The 18,409-nt window shown below is 47.1% G+C and overlaps 1 protein-coding gene across 1 annotated transcript in view; it reads left to right on the forward strand.

Annotated features, from left to right (window-relative positions):
• LOC308338096 (nucleolar protein 10) overlaps window positions 1-18,409 on the forward strand; it is a gene marked incomplete at its 3' end in the record, with an annotated part of 62,101 nt that overhangs the window by 16,329 nt on the left and 27,363 nt on the right. Inside the window, exons 9-13 of the mRNA XM_080831657.1 lie at window positions 20-105; window positions 5,091-5,169; window positions 6,776-6,925; window positions 9,642-9,708; window positions 16,814-16,866. Coding sequence (XP_080687783.1) covers window positions 20-105; window positions 5,091-5,169; window positions 6,776-6,925; window positions 9,642-9,708; window positions 16,814-16,866 — 435 coding nt within the window. The remainder of the gene's footprint in view (window positions 1-19; window positions 106-5,090; window positions 5,170-6,775; window positions 6,926-9,641; window positions 9,709-16,813; window positions 16,867-18,409) is intronic.

Raw genomic sequence — 18,409 nt, forward strand, 5'->3', positions numbered from 1 at the left:
CCACGTTCTGTTTGTTTAGGGTCGCGTGGAGTGCTGGGACCCGCGCACTCGCGGGAGAGTCGGCCTGCTGGACTGTGCGTTAAGTAGTGTCACGGCAGATTCAGAGTAAGTGGGAATTAACATGCCCTTTATGTGCCCATCTGCTGTGACTGAAACATGTATCAATAGTGGGTTAAAAATCAATTGCTGAAGGATGAAACCCCTCAGACTTATATCTGAGGTTGTAATTTTGTGATTTATGTAAAAATCCTTTTTGGGGAAAGGCCACCAAGTGGGAAAGCCAGGCAGAATTCGTCTCTGAGGTGCTCTAAGGTTGCTGTGGAATTTTATTAAAACAGATACTCTGCAGGAATTTGTAGTGCCGGTTCTGTAGCGTCTAGTGCTAGAACCACTCCAGTTAACAATCAAAAAGATGTACTTTGAATTCTGCAGTGGAGGGAGGCAAGTGTTTCTGTTATCTTCTTATTCCTGTTTGCCTCTTCCTGGATTTAAAACAATCCAAGAAGTAATACACTTGGGGGATGAAAATCTCTGCATGCCTGAATTAGGGAAGAAATATAGATCTCCTGTCCTTCACTCACCAGAGTGGTTACTGTTGCACTGGTTGGTACGTAGGTTTTCAGACATTTTTATGCTCATATTAATACATATGCAGCAGCCTTACATACACTGTCTTGGCCAGACTCTTTTTTTTTTTTTTTTTTAAGATTTTAGTTACTTATTTGTCAGAGAGTGCGTGCACAAGTAGGCAGAGAGGCAGACAGAGGGAGAGGGAGAAGCAGGCTCCCTGCTGAGCAAGGAGCCCGATGCGGGACTTGATCCCAGGGTCCTGGGATCGTGACATGAGCCAAAAGCAGCAGCTTAACCGACTGAGCCACCCAGGCATCCCTCTTGGTCAGATTCTTAACATGGGATTGTTTGCTGTAATCAGTTCAGAAATATCCTTTCCCTGGGCTCTTGATCTGTGTAGTAACATGACTTCACTAGCATTTACTCATTTCAGTTGGCCAAACATGTACTTGTAGATGTATCATGTGGGAGGGGGGTGTGTGATGGGAGGACTACAGAGAGAATGTGAACCCTCTAAGTTATTGCTGATTTTTGTGTGATTTGCATTTTTTCTGGGGGAGAAAAGAATTTATGTAGTTCTTTCTTTGGAAAGATCAGCTTATGTAAAGCATCTTTGACAAAGAGAAAAGTTAAGAATCACTGAATTGGAAGGACTTTTTTCCTCATGTATACATTTTTCCCTATATGATAAATCAAGAGTAAGTTAATTTTTTTCATCCTTTAATTATGATGTTTAATGGGAGTGTAGGGGGTAGGGGATGGGGTAACTGGGGGACGGTCATTAAGGAGGGCACATGATATAATGAGCACTGGGTGTTACATGCAACTGATGAATCACTGACCTCTATCTCTGAAACTAATAATATGTTAATTGAATGTAAGTAAAATTAAATAAAAAAAAATAAAGGGAGTGTAGGAGATTTTTTTTCCCTATTATTGAGTTTTACTAAAGTAATACCAACGAACTTCATTACTCATCGTATGGAGTATGTGGAAAGTTTACTCATTCTACATTCATTTTGTTCTTAGAACTAGACATTTTTATTGTGAAATATAAAACACATAAAGAAAATCTCAAAGTACTAATGTGCAGATTACTGAATTATTGTGAAGCTCTATCTTTGTCAATAGAAGAAACCAGTAGAAAATTCTTCTCAACATTTTATTACCTTGGTATGAAGGGAACCAAATCCGAGAAGTCTGCTTGTTTTTAGAAACTAGGAAATTAATTGTTAGTGGAAGCTATCTTTCCACTCCCTAGAAAGCAGAAAAGTTAATTTTCTCTTACTTGTAAACGTTAACTTGTTTTTGAATTAAAATAGAGAGACTTGGGTTCCACTACAATCTGTCCTTAAGCAGTTTCTTAGAAAAGTCATTTGAGAAGACAGGCCAGCAGGAGTTCTTTGTATTATGTCTTATGGTTATTTTTACAGTAAATTTAATGTCTATAATAGATGCAACACTGTAGGAAATTTAAGGAAGGGATGTGAAAAGATAATCTTTACTGTGGTCTTTAGAAATACGGGAGTAGGGGCGCCTGGGTGGCTCGGTGGGTTAAAGCCTCTGCCTTCAGCTCAGGTCATGATCTCAGAAGTCCTGGGATCGAGCCCCGCATCGGGCTCCCTGCTCAGCAGGGAGCCTGCTTCTCCCTCTCTCTCTGCCTGCCTCTCTGCCCACTTTTGATCTCTCTCAAATAAATAAATAAAAATCTTCAAAACAAAAAAAAAGAAAGAAATACGGGAGTATTTATTCTGTTTTTTTTTCTTTACAATAGAGTATTGTAAACACTTTTTTTAAAAAATTTATTTTTATTGATTTGACAGAGAAAGAGCACAAGTAGGGGCAGCAGGCAGAGGGAGAGGGAGAAGCAGGCTCCTCGCTGAGCAGGGAGCCCCATGCAGGGCTTGATCCTAGGACCCCAGGATCATGACCTGAGCTGAAGGCAGATGTTTAACCAAGTGAGCCACCCAGGCGCCCTGCCCTATTTTGTTTGTTTTAAAAAATAATTTCATTTTGTAAAGCTGATTTATAGTTAGTATAAAAAGATACTACTAAGCAGTTTCAAAAATACATGCAAGAGGGGCGCCTGGGTGGCTCAGTGGGTTAAAGCCTCTGCCTTCGGCTCAGGTCATGGTCTCAGGGTCCTGGGATCGAGCCCCGCATGGTGCTCTCTGCTGCTCGGTGGGGAGCCTGCTTCCTGCTCTCTCTCTCTCTCTCTCTGCCTCCCTCTCCATACTTGTGATCGCTGTCAAATAAATAAATTAAAAAAAAATACATGCAAGAAAGTAAAAATGGCCTCAGCATACACACAGGCTGGTGTAATTCAAGTAACTAGACCACTCTTGGTTTGGGAAGGCTGTTTATGGATTTTCATGTTGTGCATCCACTTATAGTTGGTTCCACGACTATTTCCTGAGGGGACATATTGAGAACCTGGATTTCTGGGTGAAATAGCTTCTGTACCCATTGCTAAAGTGCTTGGCAGAAAAGGTGACATTGGTTTGAGGGTCTCCCTGCCTATACAGAGCGCATGTTCTCCCGCCCTCCATCACCCAAGGTGTCCGTCCCGTTCCGATAATACTGAAAAGTCAGAAATAACTCAAGGATGTTGATTAAATACAGCTTGGTAGAAATCATAGCTAACAAATAGTGCTTTCTGTTTGCCAGCTCGTGCCCTTAGTTCTTTACCTTTACTGACTTCGTACTCACGGCAGCCTTGGATGCACGTACTCTAACTGTACTTATTTTACAGATGGGGAAGATACTGACCAATAGCATACATAAGCTTTTAAGAATTATGTTGCAAAAGTACATTTATTACTAGGGGAAGATGTTCCAAATATGCCATTAAGTGGAAAAGCAAATCATGCGGTTGCCTATAGATCTTTACCACATTTTCCTAAGAAAAGTAGTGAACACACTATCAAGTCGTGGGGAAGAAATCTGGATATGTACCAAAATGGTACAGCTAGTTTTACTTGCTGTTTCCATTTCAGGTGATTTATTTGTTAATTTTTGTCCGCTTAGCTTCATTATTTTCTGTGCAGGCCCTGTAAGCTGTCACCTTTGTTATCTGACAGAGGTGGCATTCTGGAAGGTGGAGCCAATATAATAAAGAGAAAGAAGCATGTGTGATTATCGGTTGGGGGGACAGACTGTCTTTATTTGTAGACGCTAACGATTGTCTGCCTGAAAAACTCAGAATCCACTGGAATATCATAAGAACTAATAAGAGAGTTAAATAAGTTGGTGATGAAATAAATGGATAAAATCAGTGGTTTTGAGGTTTATCAGCAAAACCCATTTAGAAAGATACAATGGAAAACAGTTCTCTTTTATAATAACAAAAACTGAAATCCTGAGGGATAAACTTAGCACCTACCTGAAAAAAATGACAGAATTTTGTTAAGAATCAAAAAAGTTTGAGTGAGTAAAGAAAACTAACATCCCGCTACAGTGACACATGCTCCCAGAGTTTGTTTTGAAGAGGAAATGACTAAAAGGACGGGCGCGGGAGGCCTCCAGGTTCCAAACTGGGGCATCAGCACGGTTATGGCTTGAGGCTTGAGGGGGCCTAAGAGCCTTGAGGGTGCTGACAGTTCACGGCCTGGACTGGGGGGCCTGGTCCCGAGGACACGGAGATAGTAGGGACCGTAGTCAGGGCTGTTGTCCTCTTCTGACTCATCTGGCACCCTTCCCCACCGCAGATCATTGCTCGTGGTGCTGATCCTTTTCTCAGTTGCTAAGTGAGAAGCGTGTTCCAGATTTGTGGCTATAACCATTAGTCATACTGTCTTTGTGCTTTCTCAGGTTCCAGTCCCCATCTGAGGATTAGTCTTTTTTATTTTAGCTTGACATAGGCATCTTTAAAAATGAACATGAGTATAACCTGCCTGAATATCAACTCACTTCCTCTTAAGCAAAAGAGGGGATAGTTTTGCAAATGCCTTATCCCAGCTCAATCAAAATGAAAGATTGTGTCATACCGATCCTTTTCAATTAGTTTTATAGTTTTATAAACTTTTTTTTGTAGATACTTTGAGAGTATTCCGTGCAGTTTTAAAGAAGATAATCTACAGATTTTGAAAAGCAGATTACATTTACATGTAAAGCTTTTTATTTTGGTTAAGAAAGTTTGGATACGATTCCTTTTATTTTTTTTTTAAGATTTTATTTATTTATTAGAGAGAGAGTGCACACACACAAACAGGGAGTGGCAGGCAGAGGGAGAAACAGGCTCCCCACCGAGCAGGGACTTTAACCCACTGAGCCACCCAGGCACCCCTTGAACCCACTGAGCAGGGAGCCCGATGCAGGGCTCAGTCCCAGGACCCTGGGATCATGCCATGAGCCGAAGGCAGATGCTTAACCAAATCAGCCACCCAGGTGCCCCTACAGTAACCTGTTAAACATAAGGCTAGATATATGATTTTCCGTACTACAGTTGAAGATTAATAATGAATTTGTTGCTTAGAAGGTTTGGCCGTATGTACATGGGACATGAATATTTTGCCTTTCAGGATAAACAGTTTACCAACAATCTCTGCTTTGAAATTTAATGGTGCCTTGACCATGGCAGTTGGAACTTCCACAGGGCAGGTGAGTGTGTTTAAACTGGGAACGTCACACTTAAGTTAGTATCTCAGAGGCCTTTATATATTCTGGGAAACGTCCATATATCTGTTCACTGTGGGAACAGAAAACAAGGCATTATTGTTTTGGCTAGAGTGGAGGGGTACTCCAGAGGCTGTAATCTTTTAGTACCTTGAGAAATTCCCATTCTGGCCTTCCGGGTTGGTCTGAGAGGTTCTTGAGCTGGGGGTATTACAGCTCAGGCATTCTCTTGACTGTAGTTTAGTACAACATTTTCCAGAATGTGTAGAACAGAATTCAGTGGTCAGCTAAGTTTGGAATTCTGCCAGATCTCTTTTTTTTATTTATTTGACAGAGATCACAAGCAGGCAGAGAGGGGGGACTCAGGCTTCCTACTGAGCAGAGAGTCCATTGCGGGGCTCGATCCCAGGACCCTGAGATCATGACCCGAGCTGAAGGCAGAGGCTTAACCCACTGAGCCACCCAGGCGCCCCTGGAGTTCTCTAGATTTCTACTCTTGCAGGATCACAGTGCGTTTAAATATATATTGAGGGCTCTGAGAATTCCTCTAGACAAGAAAGGTATTTAAAAGTATTTCCAAAATTTATTTGTCCTAAGAACCTTTTTTTTTTTTTTTTTTTTTTAACTGAGCACCATTGACCACATGCCCTGCAGTAACGTACCTTAGCAACGCTGGTCTGACAAGGATGGACTGAGTAGCTACGGAGGGTGACTTTCATCTTTTCTTTCTTCCCTTCTTTCCTTCAAGGCAGAGTCCCCCCACTTGTAAGTTTGTTCTCCTCTAGAACAGTCTGAGAGCCTGCTTCCGGTGGAGTTACTGCTTCTGTCATCATGGTGTGCAGCCGCTCTGTCCCCAGGGACCGAGATCTAGCTTCTCCAGCCACTTCTCCCTAGTGGCAGGGTTCAGGAGAAACCCCCCGCTGCCGCCCGCCCCCACCCAGCAGTCCTAGCCTTGCCGCCACTGTCTGCTCAGATCTGCCCCATTATCTTCATTATCTTTTCTGCTTGTTCTGCTGGTCACTGTGACACTGCCTGGTACTCAGTAGATCCTCCGTATATATATTTGTTTTAGTTCACAAATGACACCAACTCTCACACATTTTTTGTTTTGTTCCTTTTTTAGTATAACTCAGTCGTTCTCAGTCTTAGTGAGCCTAAAGAATTATTCTCCAGTTAAGCTCATAAAACCGTGTACTCTAAGGGTAATTTAAGGGATTCTTCTGGAGTGTTTTGCTGTCAGACTTTAGAATCTCTGTGCCCTGGGGCGCCTGGTGGCTCAGTGGGTTAAGCCTCTGCCTTCGGCTCAGGTCATGATCCCAGGGTCCTGGGATCGAGCCCCGCATCGGGCTCTCTGCTCAGCAGGGAGCCTGCTTCCCTCTCTCTCTGCCTGCCTTTCTGCCGCCTTGTGGTCTCTGTCTGTCAAGTAAATAAATAAAATCTTAGAATCTCTGTGCCCTGAGTGAGGTGTTCATTATGCTCGTAAAGAGGCAGTAAAACAAATGGTAGCCATTACTCTTAAGTTTTCAAAGTTGCTATTTAACGTAAAATGTTTAATTTGCTTAAACAGAAATAATTTGTTTTCTTTCTTTAGGTTTTATTATATGACCTTCGATCGGATAAGCCATTGCTGGTTAAGGATCACCAGTATGGGCTGCCCATTAAGTCAGTTCATTTCCAGGATTCGCTAGATTTGATTTTGTCTGCAGACTCACGCATCATCAAAATGTGGAATAAGAACTCAGTACGTACTTTCTTGTTAAAATTACTAACTGGTGTGTTTTCCTAATGTTCCTTTTCTTTCTGTTGCCTTTTTTGCATTATGTGGGCTTTTGGGAAAGTGGCTAAGTACCCAGCTGAGAGCTTAGTTGGAAGTCAGTTACTTCGGCAGAGATAATACTCGTATGTAGGCAAGTAGCCTAGACTGCTTTCTTCCTGTGGAGAAGGTGGCCTGGTTTGCTAGAACCGGCATGCCTTTGTACATGTTCAGGTAGGTAGAGAGTAAATCACGTTTTAAAAAGACTGCTCCATGAGAACCTCCTAGATCCTGAGGCTCTCTCACAGTCTTGGGAAAGTTTTTATGAGCTACTAATTATCTTTCCATGTCAACGTTGTTATGTATCTCAATTTCATACCTTTTAAAACCCATCTCAGATAATTGGCTTCTGCATATGACCCCTTTCAATAATTTCTTAGTGTTTTTCTTTTTTCTTTTTTTAATTATTTTTTAAGATTTTTATTTATTTGTCAGAGAGAGTGCGCACAAGCCGGGGGAGCCACAGGCAGAGGTAGAAGCAGGCTCCCTGCTGAGCAAGAAACCCGATGCGGAACTCGGTGAGCTGAAGGCAGCCGCTTGACCAGCTGAGCCACCCAGGCAGTCCTCTTAGTATTTTTCTTAAAAAACATTATTTTCTTAAGAATATTTGATGTGGGGGTGCTTGGGTGGCTCAGTCAGTTAAGCGTCCAGCTTGACTTGGGCTCAGATCATGATCTCAGGGTCGTGAGATTGAGCCCCGAGTCGGCTCCATGCGCATCACGGTGTCTGCTTCTCTCTCTCTCTCTCCCACTGCCCCCACCCCACTCATGTGCTCTCTCTCTTTCTCCCTCTCAAAAAAAAAAAAGAATATTAGATGTTCTTTCTCAATGCCAAGTGTCATTTAAAAAGTAAAAGTAACAAAAGCCTACATTTCTGGTTTTCATCTACCCTATGTTTTTCTTTTTTTTTTTCTTTTTTTTTTTTTTCATTTGACACAGAGAGAGATCACAAGTAGGCAGAGAGGCAGGCAGAGAGAGAGAGAGGGAAGCAGACTCCCTGCTGAGCAGAGAGCCTGATGCGGGGATCAATCTTAGGACCCTGAGATCATGACCTGAGCCGAAGGCAGAGGTTTAACCCACTGAGCCACCCAGGCACCCCTCATTTTTTGTTTTGAAACTCTGAGGTATTCTGAGAGAGTAAAGATCAGTCTGTCAACAAAATGGGAAAAGATTCAGTATAGCAAGTGCTTTTTTTTCTTTTAAAGATTTTTATTTATGTAGAGAGAGAACGCAAGTGATGTGAGGTCCAGAGGGAGAGCTCCAGCAGAGACTGTGCTGAGCGCAGAGCCCGACGGAGAGCTCGATCTCACAACCCTGAGATCGTGACCTGAGCCGAAACCAAGAGTCAGACGCTCAACTGACTGAGCCACCTAGGCGCCCCAGTATAGTAATAGCTTAGACGAGTTCTTTATATTTAATTATATTTAATTAATTACAAACATCAGTGTCTTAGCTAAAAAGAGTTACTTCCTTTTTTTTTTTTTTTAAATCATTTTGGAGGCAGAGGGGGTGGAAGATCCAGCGGCCTCAGCGGTAGTAGCCAGAGGGCAAGTGTCAGTCTTTCCGGGGCTGCATGTGCCCATGACCGAGGTGTTGCCGCAGCCCCGTCACACTCCAGCTGTGTCCCAGAGTCCCTGGCTGCTTGGACCATAACTTCTGTTTTTAATTTTCTTCTGGTTAACTCCCAAAGTATGGGCCTTTTGTTGTTGTGTCTTGAATTAGAAATTTAGCTGCAGCTTTTCACTGAGCGAGCAGAAAGCACCTTCCGCGGGCCTCCTGCCCCACTCCTTCGCCATGGGAGCCTCTGACATGAGTTAATAAATGCAAGAGCTGGCAGACATTTTCAACATCAGTTCTTGAATTATCTTGCTATAGTTGCCGCAATGCGTTTTATTTTGGCACCGTTGTTATGACTAAATGCGCCCTCAGCCAACACCCACATTGCTTGGTTTTGCTTGCCTCGCTCTCCGTGTTTACCTTTCCCATCACCTTCTTCCCCTCCCGTCTTCCTACCTTCTGCCTCTTGTTTCTTTTACTGTCTTAATTTTTAAAACTACAGCACCTTTCTCCCCCTACCTCCACAATGATTATAAAAGTGTGTTAGCCTTTCCTGTGTGACGAACAGCTTACGTGTTTATAGGATTTTGTTTTGTAAGCTCTTTTCTACCCGCACTCTTGCTCGATCCTCCTCAGAGCTGTGGGGTGTCGACGCGGCAGATACCATCTTCCTCGGACCCTGCTGACTGTGTCCCATCCTTCTGTTTCTTTGAGCACAAGTTCAGCTGGGATGTGTCTTCCAGATTAGAAGAGTTTTGCTAATTGATGTACAACTGTGTCTTAAACCTGACCCTGTGCTGCTGTGTGAATATTATCGATGAAACTTTATGTATTTCCTTGGATAAGTCACCTTTCTCCCGTAGGCCTCGGGTCCTACATCTCTGAGGTGAAAGCATTTGATAAATTGATGAAATGAATTCTCTACCATTTTTGAAATTTAAATGCTGGGCTTCATCTAGGTGATGTATTTCTTTACTTAGCAATGCGTGGTTATGTCAGATCTCTGGTTTATTGTCTTTACTCAAAACATTGCTAAACATTGTCTTCCTGTAACTGTCTTCATAATTCCTTTTTGCTTATTCTTTTAGGGAAAAATATTTACTTCCTTGGAGCCAGAACATGACATTAATGATGTCTGCCTCTATCCCAACTCAGGTATGCGGTAGGTAGGAGTAGACCATTCAGGGGGATAAATCTGGGCTGTGCTTTATGGGGTTTTAAACTCATTCCATTTCTTCAGACGCAGTTTGGCTTGGTCAGGACAATTCTTGGATGTTATATTTACTGGAAGAATCAAGAGCAGGAAGTGGTGTGGATGATTCAGAAAAGGGCCCTCTCGGTGACTCAGTCCTTAGCCAGCCCAGCTATTAGTAGACACCAGCACTACCTAGGCAGGCGGCAGGTGAGATGCTATTTTAGTGCACTCTTCACTCTTTTATATGATTAGTAATAGTGTGGAAATTGAGGTCAAGGCTTTGGAGAAGGCTGGGGTTGCCTGATAACCCACAAGGCTCATGAAGCCGTGGGTTTTGGTGTCATCTGTGTTATATGCTGTCCGGCTTGCATCATGGATTTCAAGACTTAACGATACTTTCAGAACAGATCTGTGAAGAATTGGGGGGTGCGAAAGTATGGAATAGTCCCTGTTCTCAAGCAGTGTTATATTCTGAGGACAGATGAACACAGATAATTTTGATAGAGGGATACAAGGCAAAGCAGGAAAAATTCTGTCCCGTGCAAACAGCATTTGGACGGCAAGTTAGAGCAAGGGGTTTCAGCCAGCGCCACTGGGGGGACTGCAGGGGAGATGGTGGTTAGGATGTGTTTGGAGTGATGAGTGAGATCTGGTAGGCGGGCTGGGGCGATGACGTGATCCTCGTGAGGGAGCCGCGTAGGAAGGGCAAGAAGGCCGGGGTACAGTTGGCACCGTAGGGTTCCGTAGGGGGTTGTTTGGGAACGGGGTGGAGCCTTATGTGCTTGAGCCCTGGTGGCTTCCACAGGAACGAAGGTGGCGCAGGTCTGGAAATCACGTGCTGAGTGGTTTGGGCTCAGTCATAGTCAGGACCTGCTTAGACCGTGCTTTCAGGGGACCGTTCTGTCCAGCATGTAAAGGGTAGATTGGTGTTGAACTAAGATAAGTCAGAAGGGATACCCCGGGCTGATAGGGAATGGAAGTGACCGAGCAAGTTGAGAGAGATGGTTTTCTTGTTTAAACGTTCAAACATCAGGAGGCGATAGGTCAGTGACCGTGTCCGGCCGAGGGTCTCACCCCTGGCGGCTTGTCGGCATCACCCAAGGAGCCTTCGCACAGATGCCTTGGCCCGGTCCCCGGGGAACCGCCGGGAGTGTCTGAGGGAGGGCCCGGAAGTGTGAGTTTGTGACGCGCTTGCCGAGCCCTTGGGAGGCCGTGCCCCGACACCCCCACCCTTGCCCTGGGAGCCAGGCCTGGTGCTGGGGACGAGCTGCGGTCCCAGCGTTGGCAGCCGTGCGAGCCGAGGGCATGTCAGAAGTGGGAGGGCGTGAGATCGCCGCGGGGAAGTGTAGCGGGCAGCCCCGAAGTCTGTTAGAGGCGGGTGAGGAGAAGGAAGAGCCAGCTGAGAGACTTGACGGGAAGGGACAGAACGTCGGCAAGAGAAGTGACCACGTTTGAAGTGGAGCAGGGGCTCTGGTGCGGGGGTGGGAGGGGGGGCCGGGCCCGCTCAGCGCAGGAGAGGCCCGCAGAGGCTGAGGCGGGAAGGAAGGAACCAGCTCTGCTCCCTGCTTTCGGGCACGGTGATACCCACGGATCGCTCGTCTTTTCAGAACCCTACGCAGTTAGTGGTGCGCACGGTTTTTCCTTTCTGCTTGTCTGTCCGCCGGTCTTCCGTCGTAGGAGTGGAGAACGGCTGGGTGACCGGGCCGGAGTTGGTCATCCGGCTGGTGCGTGGCTGGGCCTTGGCTAGAGCCGGCCTGTCCCGGTTCTGGCGCCCTTGCCCCTTCTGGCTCCTCGCTGCTCTCCCAAGAAAGCAGGCGAGCAGCAGTTTTGCGGTCAGCTGTGTCTCCGTGATCGTTAAGAGGATTTCATGACCGTAGCGGGGCTGAGGTCGAATTCTGATGGGTTCAGAAACAGACGGCAGATGAGGATGGTGGGGTCCTCATCCAAGAGTCTCAGACGGTCCGGAACGGGGTCTGAGCTGCATGGGAGGACGAGTAAAACCAGGAGGAACTGAAGTCAAAAGGGTGGCGAGCAGGTTTCGGTGGGTTGAGGAGGAGAGTTTGCGGGGGCAGCTGGTGCCCAGAGCGGGAAGCCATGTGGCCCTTGAGAGCTGGCAGTGCGCCTCCGCTGAGCTGAGAGGTGCTCTGTGTGGTACTCACCGGATTCCAGAGACGTTGTGCAGGTGGAAGCTAATGTGACGGGTGCCTGGGGTCTCCGTCGGTGAAGCCTCCACCTCTCGATTTCGGCTCAGGTCATGATCTCAGGGTGGTGAGGTCCGAGCCCCGCACTGGGCTCTGTGCTGGGCGAGAAGCCTGCTTGTGATTTTCTCTCTGCCCCTCCCTCCGCCCCTCCTGACCCTCCTCCTGCTTGTGTGCATGCCCACGTACAGATGTGGGCATGCTCTCTTTCTTAACAAAAAAGAAGGTGAAATCTTTAATTTTTTATGTGAAAATATTCTGGACACACTGGGTTAATAAGATATATTAAAATTCATCGTATCCATTTGAAAAAGATTTTTTTTACATGTGTTTACTACAAAATGTGAGAGATCCCATGTGTGGCTTGCATGATATTTCTGGCGTACGGTGCTGGCCCAGACTTGGGATCGTTCCCGGTGCAGGATGCTGCTGCGGTGCGAGGTATTGAAGTCGGCTGTGGGTGTGCAGTGTCCAGCTATCTCGTGGGAATAGGGACGCTCCTCTAGGAGTCCGCGTACCGCCAGCCCATTTGACTGTAGTTCCCTCGTGTACAACTGGTCCATTCTCGCATTCCCCGTTGTCCCCCAGATGCTTTTTGTAGCCTGTTGTTTGGAACCAGGCTGTAATCAGGGCTGTGTGTTACTGCGAGGTGTGGCCGTGTTTAGTTTCTTTCCATTGTAATAGCCGTGTCCCCCCTGCTGCCCGTCTTTTTTTTTTTTTTTTTGGCCTTCTCTGTGACATTGACTTTTCCAGGATCAGCTCAGTTGGCTCAGAGAATGTCCCTCACCCTGGATTTGTGTGGCTGGTTTTCATAGTGGTGTTTACTGTGTGCCCCCAGCCTGTGTAGTTTTTCTCAAGTAGATGTTCAATCTGACTGTGGTGGACTTCCGATTAAATATCCTGGATAAGGAAGATGCTCGCTTCTCTGTGTCCGACCCCCTCCCAAAGCCCTCCAGGGCCGGTGAGGGGCAGTGTGGTCCCTGGGTTAAGGGAGACCACCAGGTCTCTTCCTTTGTAAAGCACACTTTTCTGAGAGGTAAAAAGGTTGAGAGTGACATTTTGGAAAGAAGAACAAGTTGACTGTCAAAGAACTTATGAAGAATGAATCAAACACAAAAAAATGGCCAAATAATTGATTTCTTGTGCTGGCAAGCAGAGCAGGACCAGGGGCTCGGCGTCTGGCCCGAGCTTCGGATGAGAGCCGGCTTGATCTGCGCCCTTCGCTCCACCGCGCTCTGTCGTTTCCCTTCAGCCCGCTCTTGCTGCTTTGTGCTTAATCAGCACGAGCTTAATCATATTTTAGAAAAGCCAAAACGTTCTTCTTTCTCTATCTTCCCACTTACTCATTTGGAAGTAATTAAAGCCGAATCACGATTGCAGCGTTGTCATGTTCTTTAACCGGAGGTGGCTCAGAATATTGAGAAATGGCCCCGCCTTCCTGGCTCCTTTCTCCGTCTTGCTGGCGTTGCTCATTCAGCCCGATTCCAGCATCGCCGCGGCGCCAGGCGGCTGTGTGCAGGCTGGTGGCGCCGGGCAGGCCATGTGGCACTTTGAGGCCCTATGACCATGCGTCAGCTCTGTGACAGCGTGGTGGCTCCGTGGGTGCCGGTGGCTCAGTCTGGCCACAGCCGGGAGTCAGGATCGCTGGGGTCCAGTTGCGGGCATAGAGAAGAGAAGATGCACTTTGCGCCCAGAAAGGCTGAACTGAGGCCGAGGGTTCATGTCGGGTAGCCAGCGGGGGTCTCCTTGGCTCTCTTCTGGGCTCCCGGACACCGCCTGCGCTGGGAGGGGGTGGTGGCCTCCCCTTCTGCGTCGTGCCCGCTCCCAGCATTGGCAGGAGTGGGTCGGGACATCTGTACATACCCTCAGTGCCTCTGGGAAAAACGCACGCTCTGCGCCTACGTCAGGAGTTGAGCACTTGGGGAGAGATGCCCCGGCCTCTCCTCTCAGGCACAGCCCCGAACCCACAGTCTGCCCCGCGCTGTCCCCGCGGGGACCGCCACCGGCCGCTAGCACGTGAGTGTCTGAAAGACCGAGAGTTTGCCATTCCTTTGTAACTTTCCATCCATCGCAGTCCCATGCTTCCCTAAATGTAGTAAGAATGAATTACAAGAAGGCAATGTCACAAGGCTGCACGGGTTTCTAGATTCTTCTCTTCTGTTCCTACACTTCCTGCCGGGCCGGGGCCCTATGTGCACACTGGCCCTAGGAGCAGACGGAGCAGCACTGGCAGAGAGCACGGTTTCGGATTTTGAACTCTGAGCCCCGGTGGATCCTTCACCCCTAAGCGCACGCAGGGGAGAATCGATGTGTGCACGCTTCCTGGGAGGGGCCTGCTGTTCCGTCCGATTCTCTGGATTCTTGGATTGTCTGTGGCTCCCAGTGAGGCCGCACAGCACACTGGGTAGCGCTTGCCACGGCACGTATCAGACTCGAGGCGGGTTCTTTTGACTCTAGGCGCTAGTGAGCATCTCCCTCTCTTTCCAAATTGATACCGTCATTGTTGAAACTGTAACCATCACTACAGAGAAAACTGGGCAGGGAAAACCATTCAGAATTCCACCATCTCTTCCCAAGTACCGCTACTGTTTCCATGAGAGAAATTCTTGTTTGTCTCATGTTCATGTTTTTAGTCACGGTCCTCACGCTGCATGTAGAGTTGTCTTGCTTTCTGGTTGACATTACATTAACGTTTTTCCTGTTGCTGTGTGGTGTTTATATTTACACTTCGAAATTTTTTATTGTTCTTTAATTACAAAGATTTTTATTTACGCACAGAGAGAGAGATCACAAGTAGACAGAGAGGCAGGCAGAGAGGAGGGGGAAGCAGGCTCCCCACTGAGCAGAGAGCCCGATGCCCGGCTCGATCCCAGGACCCTGAGACCATGACCCGAGCTGAAGGCAGAGGCTCAACCCTCTGAGCCGCCCGGGCGCCACCAAATTTTTTTATTATTTGACCATGCAAGAAGTCTTTTCATTTTTTCTTAGTTGTGACTGTGGTTGGAGAGTCCTGCATTCCGCGGGCTTTGGAGTTGGTAGAATATCAGCTTCTGTCCTTCCTAGCTGTGTGGCGACCTTGAGCAAGTCATCTAACTCTCTGAGGCCATGTTCTTATCTGGAAGTAAAGTTCCTGACACAGTGCCTCACACTTTTCTCCTCTCTTGCCTGTGATCGTCTTAATTTCTGCTGAACTAACTTTCTTTTACTGATTTGGGTTTTTTTTTTTTCTCAACTTTTTGTTCTTGAGCTTTGTGAGGTTTCCTGTTTGTCTTATTCGTATTCGGCTTCAGTCCCTTCCCCACTTTAGTCTGGTGGGAGGTCAGCTGTGTCACTGTCCGTATATGGTCAGGTGAGATCCTGTTCCATTGTGAAGAGAATTTGCCGTGTCTAATCTGGGTTCTTTGGGGGGTAGTTAGATTAGAGCCTTTTCTCTGCTGTGCTGGGTAGGTGTGATTACATTTCCTTCAGGAATGCTCACTGTTGAATGATCTGTGTTCAGAGTCGAGCCAGTGAAGCCAGGCTTAGGGAATATCTTCGGCAAGAACCTTCCTTTTGGTTGTAATCTGTCTCCTCAGTCCCCAGAACAACCCCTTTCGTTGGGTCTAAAGGGTATAGGAAAAGGTTTGGCTCTAAAATTCTCTAGGTTGGGACAGGGCACTCGGTCCCTTTGAACTTTTCTTTTTTTTTTCATTTGTAAAATGAGGATGCTGCTCTTTCTTTCTTTCTTTCTTTTTTTTTAGATTTTATTTATTTATTTGACGGACAGAGATCACAAGTAGGCAGAGAGGCAGGCAGAGAGAGGGGAAAGGAAGCAGGCTCCCCTGCTGAGCAGAGAGCCCAATGTGGGACTCGATCCCAGGACCCTGGGATCATGACCTGAGCTGAAGGCAGAGGCTTTAACCCACTGAGCCATCCAGGCGCCCCTGTTATTTCTTATTTCAGAGGCTCGTTGAGTGTCCACCAATGTAATATCTATGAAGGCGCTTAGCTGAGTTGGAAAGAACTCCCCGGACGGTTGCTGGTTTCAGTTGTATGGAAAGCAGATCATTCTGGAGCGGGGCCAGGAGGACGGGCACTGGATCGGGAGGCTTGTGGGGAGGAGCAGGTTGCAGGTGTGGCAGAGAGCAGAGAACAGAACCGGAGCAGAATCGGGGCCACTGGGTGCTGCTGCTCCTGCGGTTTAGGGGGATGCCTTCACCGGGGGCTGGGAACTTCTCCCACACTTCAGTTCTGCTCTCTTAAAATGCGGATCTGTTCATTGAGTCTGTTCAAACTCCCTTGCGAGTGAAATGACTGGGTAGAGTAAGGGCTGTTAGGTGCTGTGTAGGTCTTTCCTGGTGCGGCTACCGCTGTAGCGTTCCCCTTGAGTCGTTTCGTTTGCAGTTCAGGTGCGAAGCTTAATGCAAACCTCAGGAGCTACTTCGCTGTGACATTTTGTGGGAGATGCTTTGCCTTGGTTCTTTGATTCCTGATTAACGGAAAGAAGCCTTTTTTCTTAACTTCATTACTATTATTATAAATAGTGCACCTGAAGTGCATTTTGTCTACGTGTCTGAAGTGTCAAACTCCCCCTTAAAAACGATGGCAGACTTGATGTGGACCTGAGCGCATAGCAGCGGAAAGAGCTTACTTACTTGGCTAGTACGGCCTGAGCAGTTTACACGTGGGGAAGCTGGTCTTCAGGGTACTTAGGTGCCCGTGTAGGAGGACCAGAGACTGAAGCCCATGACCTGATTCCTAGGAGCCTGGCCTCCAGGCCCAGCTCTTCTGCCGTGCGCTGGAACATTTCCAAGTGTAAAACAAACGGAAGAGGGCACCTTTGTCTTCCCCATGTGTTTATTACCTTTCTCATTGTGTCTGTTTTTAGGGATGCTTCTTACTGCCAACGAAACCCCCAAGATGGGCATCTATTACATCCCGGTAAGTAACACACATAGTAGTTATGGTAAAAATAGGATAAGCAAAGACAGTTTATTTTTAAACTGGTCATATTGGAGGCCTTTGGGTCTGCATGTGATTGTGCAAATTAAACCCAGTGGACTCGCTTGTAGTTTCACTTTGCTTCCTGGAACCAGTAAAATAACGCTTCGCCGTGCTTTTAGGGGAAACCGCTTCCTAGCGCTTGGAGATAGACATTCGGAAGTCGTCTTCGTTCTTCAGATTTACATTCAGTTTTTGTTTCCAAGTATTTTAGAACTGTGAACTTTAAGCCGTTAGTGATCAGGAGGTCTGATTCCAAACCAGCAGCCTGGTACTTTCCAGTCATCTTGTTTCTCTTACAAGTAAGTTCCGCCTAAGGAAACTGTCTAGGTGGGCCCGGTCTGTGGCATCCTGCAGGCGCAGGCCTGGCCTTGTGTTCTGCCTTCAAGAATTCTCTTGCATAGGACAGAGGCTTCCCTATCTTTACCTTTCAGATTACAGGAAGACGGAGACGTGGGGAGGTAGGATCTCCTAAATAGAAAACCACATAGGACGGGTTGGCACTAGATTACTTTTTGGCTGGCAAACAGCTCCCTTTTTGTGATTTGGGGAGAAGAGGGTGGGGGTGAGGAGTGTTGCAGAGCAGAACCCTGGGGAGGTAAACTCCGTAACTGCTGTCAGCCTCCAGTCGGGAAAGTTCTTTGTATTTCTGACGGTCCTTCTGAAATAGCTTCATGGTGTGTTTCCCCAAGAAAGTGTTCTGGTGGATGTTGATTTCTGTGGTTTCAGGAAACTCGTAAATTGTTGAAAACACTTTGAGATACTTCTTTTGGTTGTTAGTGAAATGAAGGCCATTCAAGCAGCAGACTTTTATGGTTTTCTAAGTTGTCACTTGTTCCATTTTCCCCAGCCTCTCTGATACTCTGATACTGTTTCCGTATTCTTGTTAGTTTGTCTTTCTTTCCTCGTCCTCGCTGGTTCAGTGAATACATTTCTTGATCGCATCAACTGTGGGCCAGGCCCAGTACTGGATGCTGGCCGGGTGATGGAGTGAAGAGAGGACGCAGTTTGAGTCCAGAGTGAGGAGGGCTTCATGGGAGGAAGTGGGGGGGGGGGGGATGCACCACCTGGCGTGGGGCTGGGACCTGGGGGGAGGTGCAGAGGATACTCAGAAACCTGCTGATGGGAATGGACTGTCTAGGAGAGACCAGGAGGATGGTTGTGTACGCCGGATGGAGAGGGTGGGGTGCGGGTGGGAGAGAGATCTGAGAAGTAGAAGGACTGGGGTGCAGACATCAGGGAGAAAGTAATCCACGTGGCAGAGGCGCAGAGAGAGAGGGATGGGGGTCAAGAGCCAGATGGCAGAGGTCTTGTAAGCCAGGTGGGCATGTCGGTAGGGAGGCCTGGATAGGCTCTAAGCGGGGGAGTGCTACAATCAGATTTGCATTTCGGAAGGATTATTTTGACTGCCACAAGGAGAATGGCTTAGAAAGGATCTCATAAGAATATGCCATGGGCAGGCGCAAGCGAGATGAAGGTGCGT

This window comes from Martes martes, assembly GCF_963455335.1.
Source record: "Martes martes genome assembly, contig: scaffold_254, whole genome shotgun sequence".
Taxonomy (NCBI): Eukaryota; Metazoa; Chordata; class Mammalia; order Carnivora; family Mustelidae; genus Martes; species Martes martes.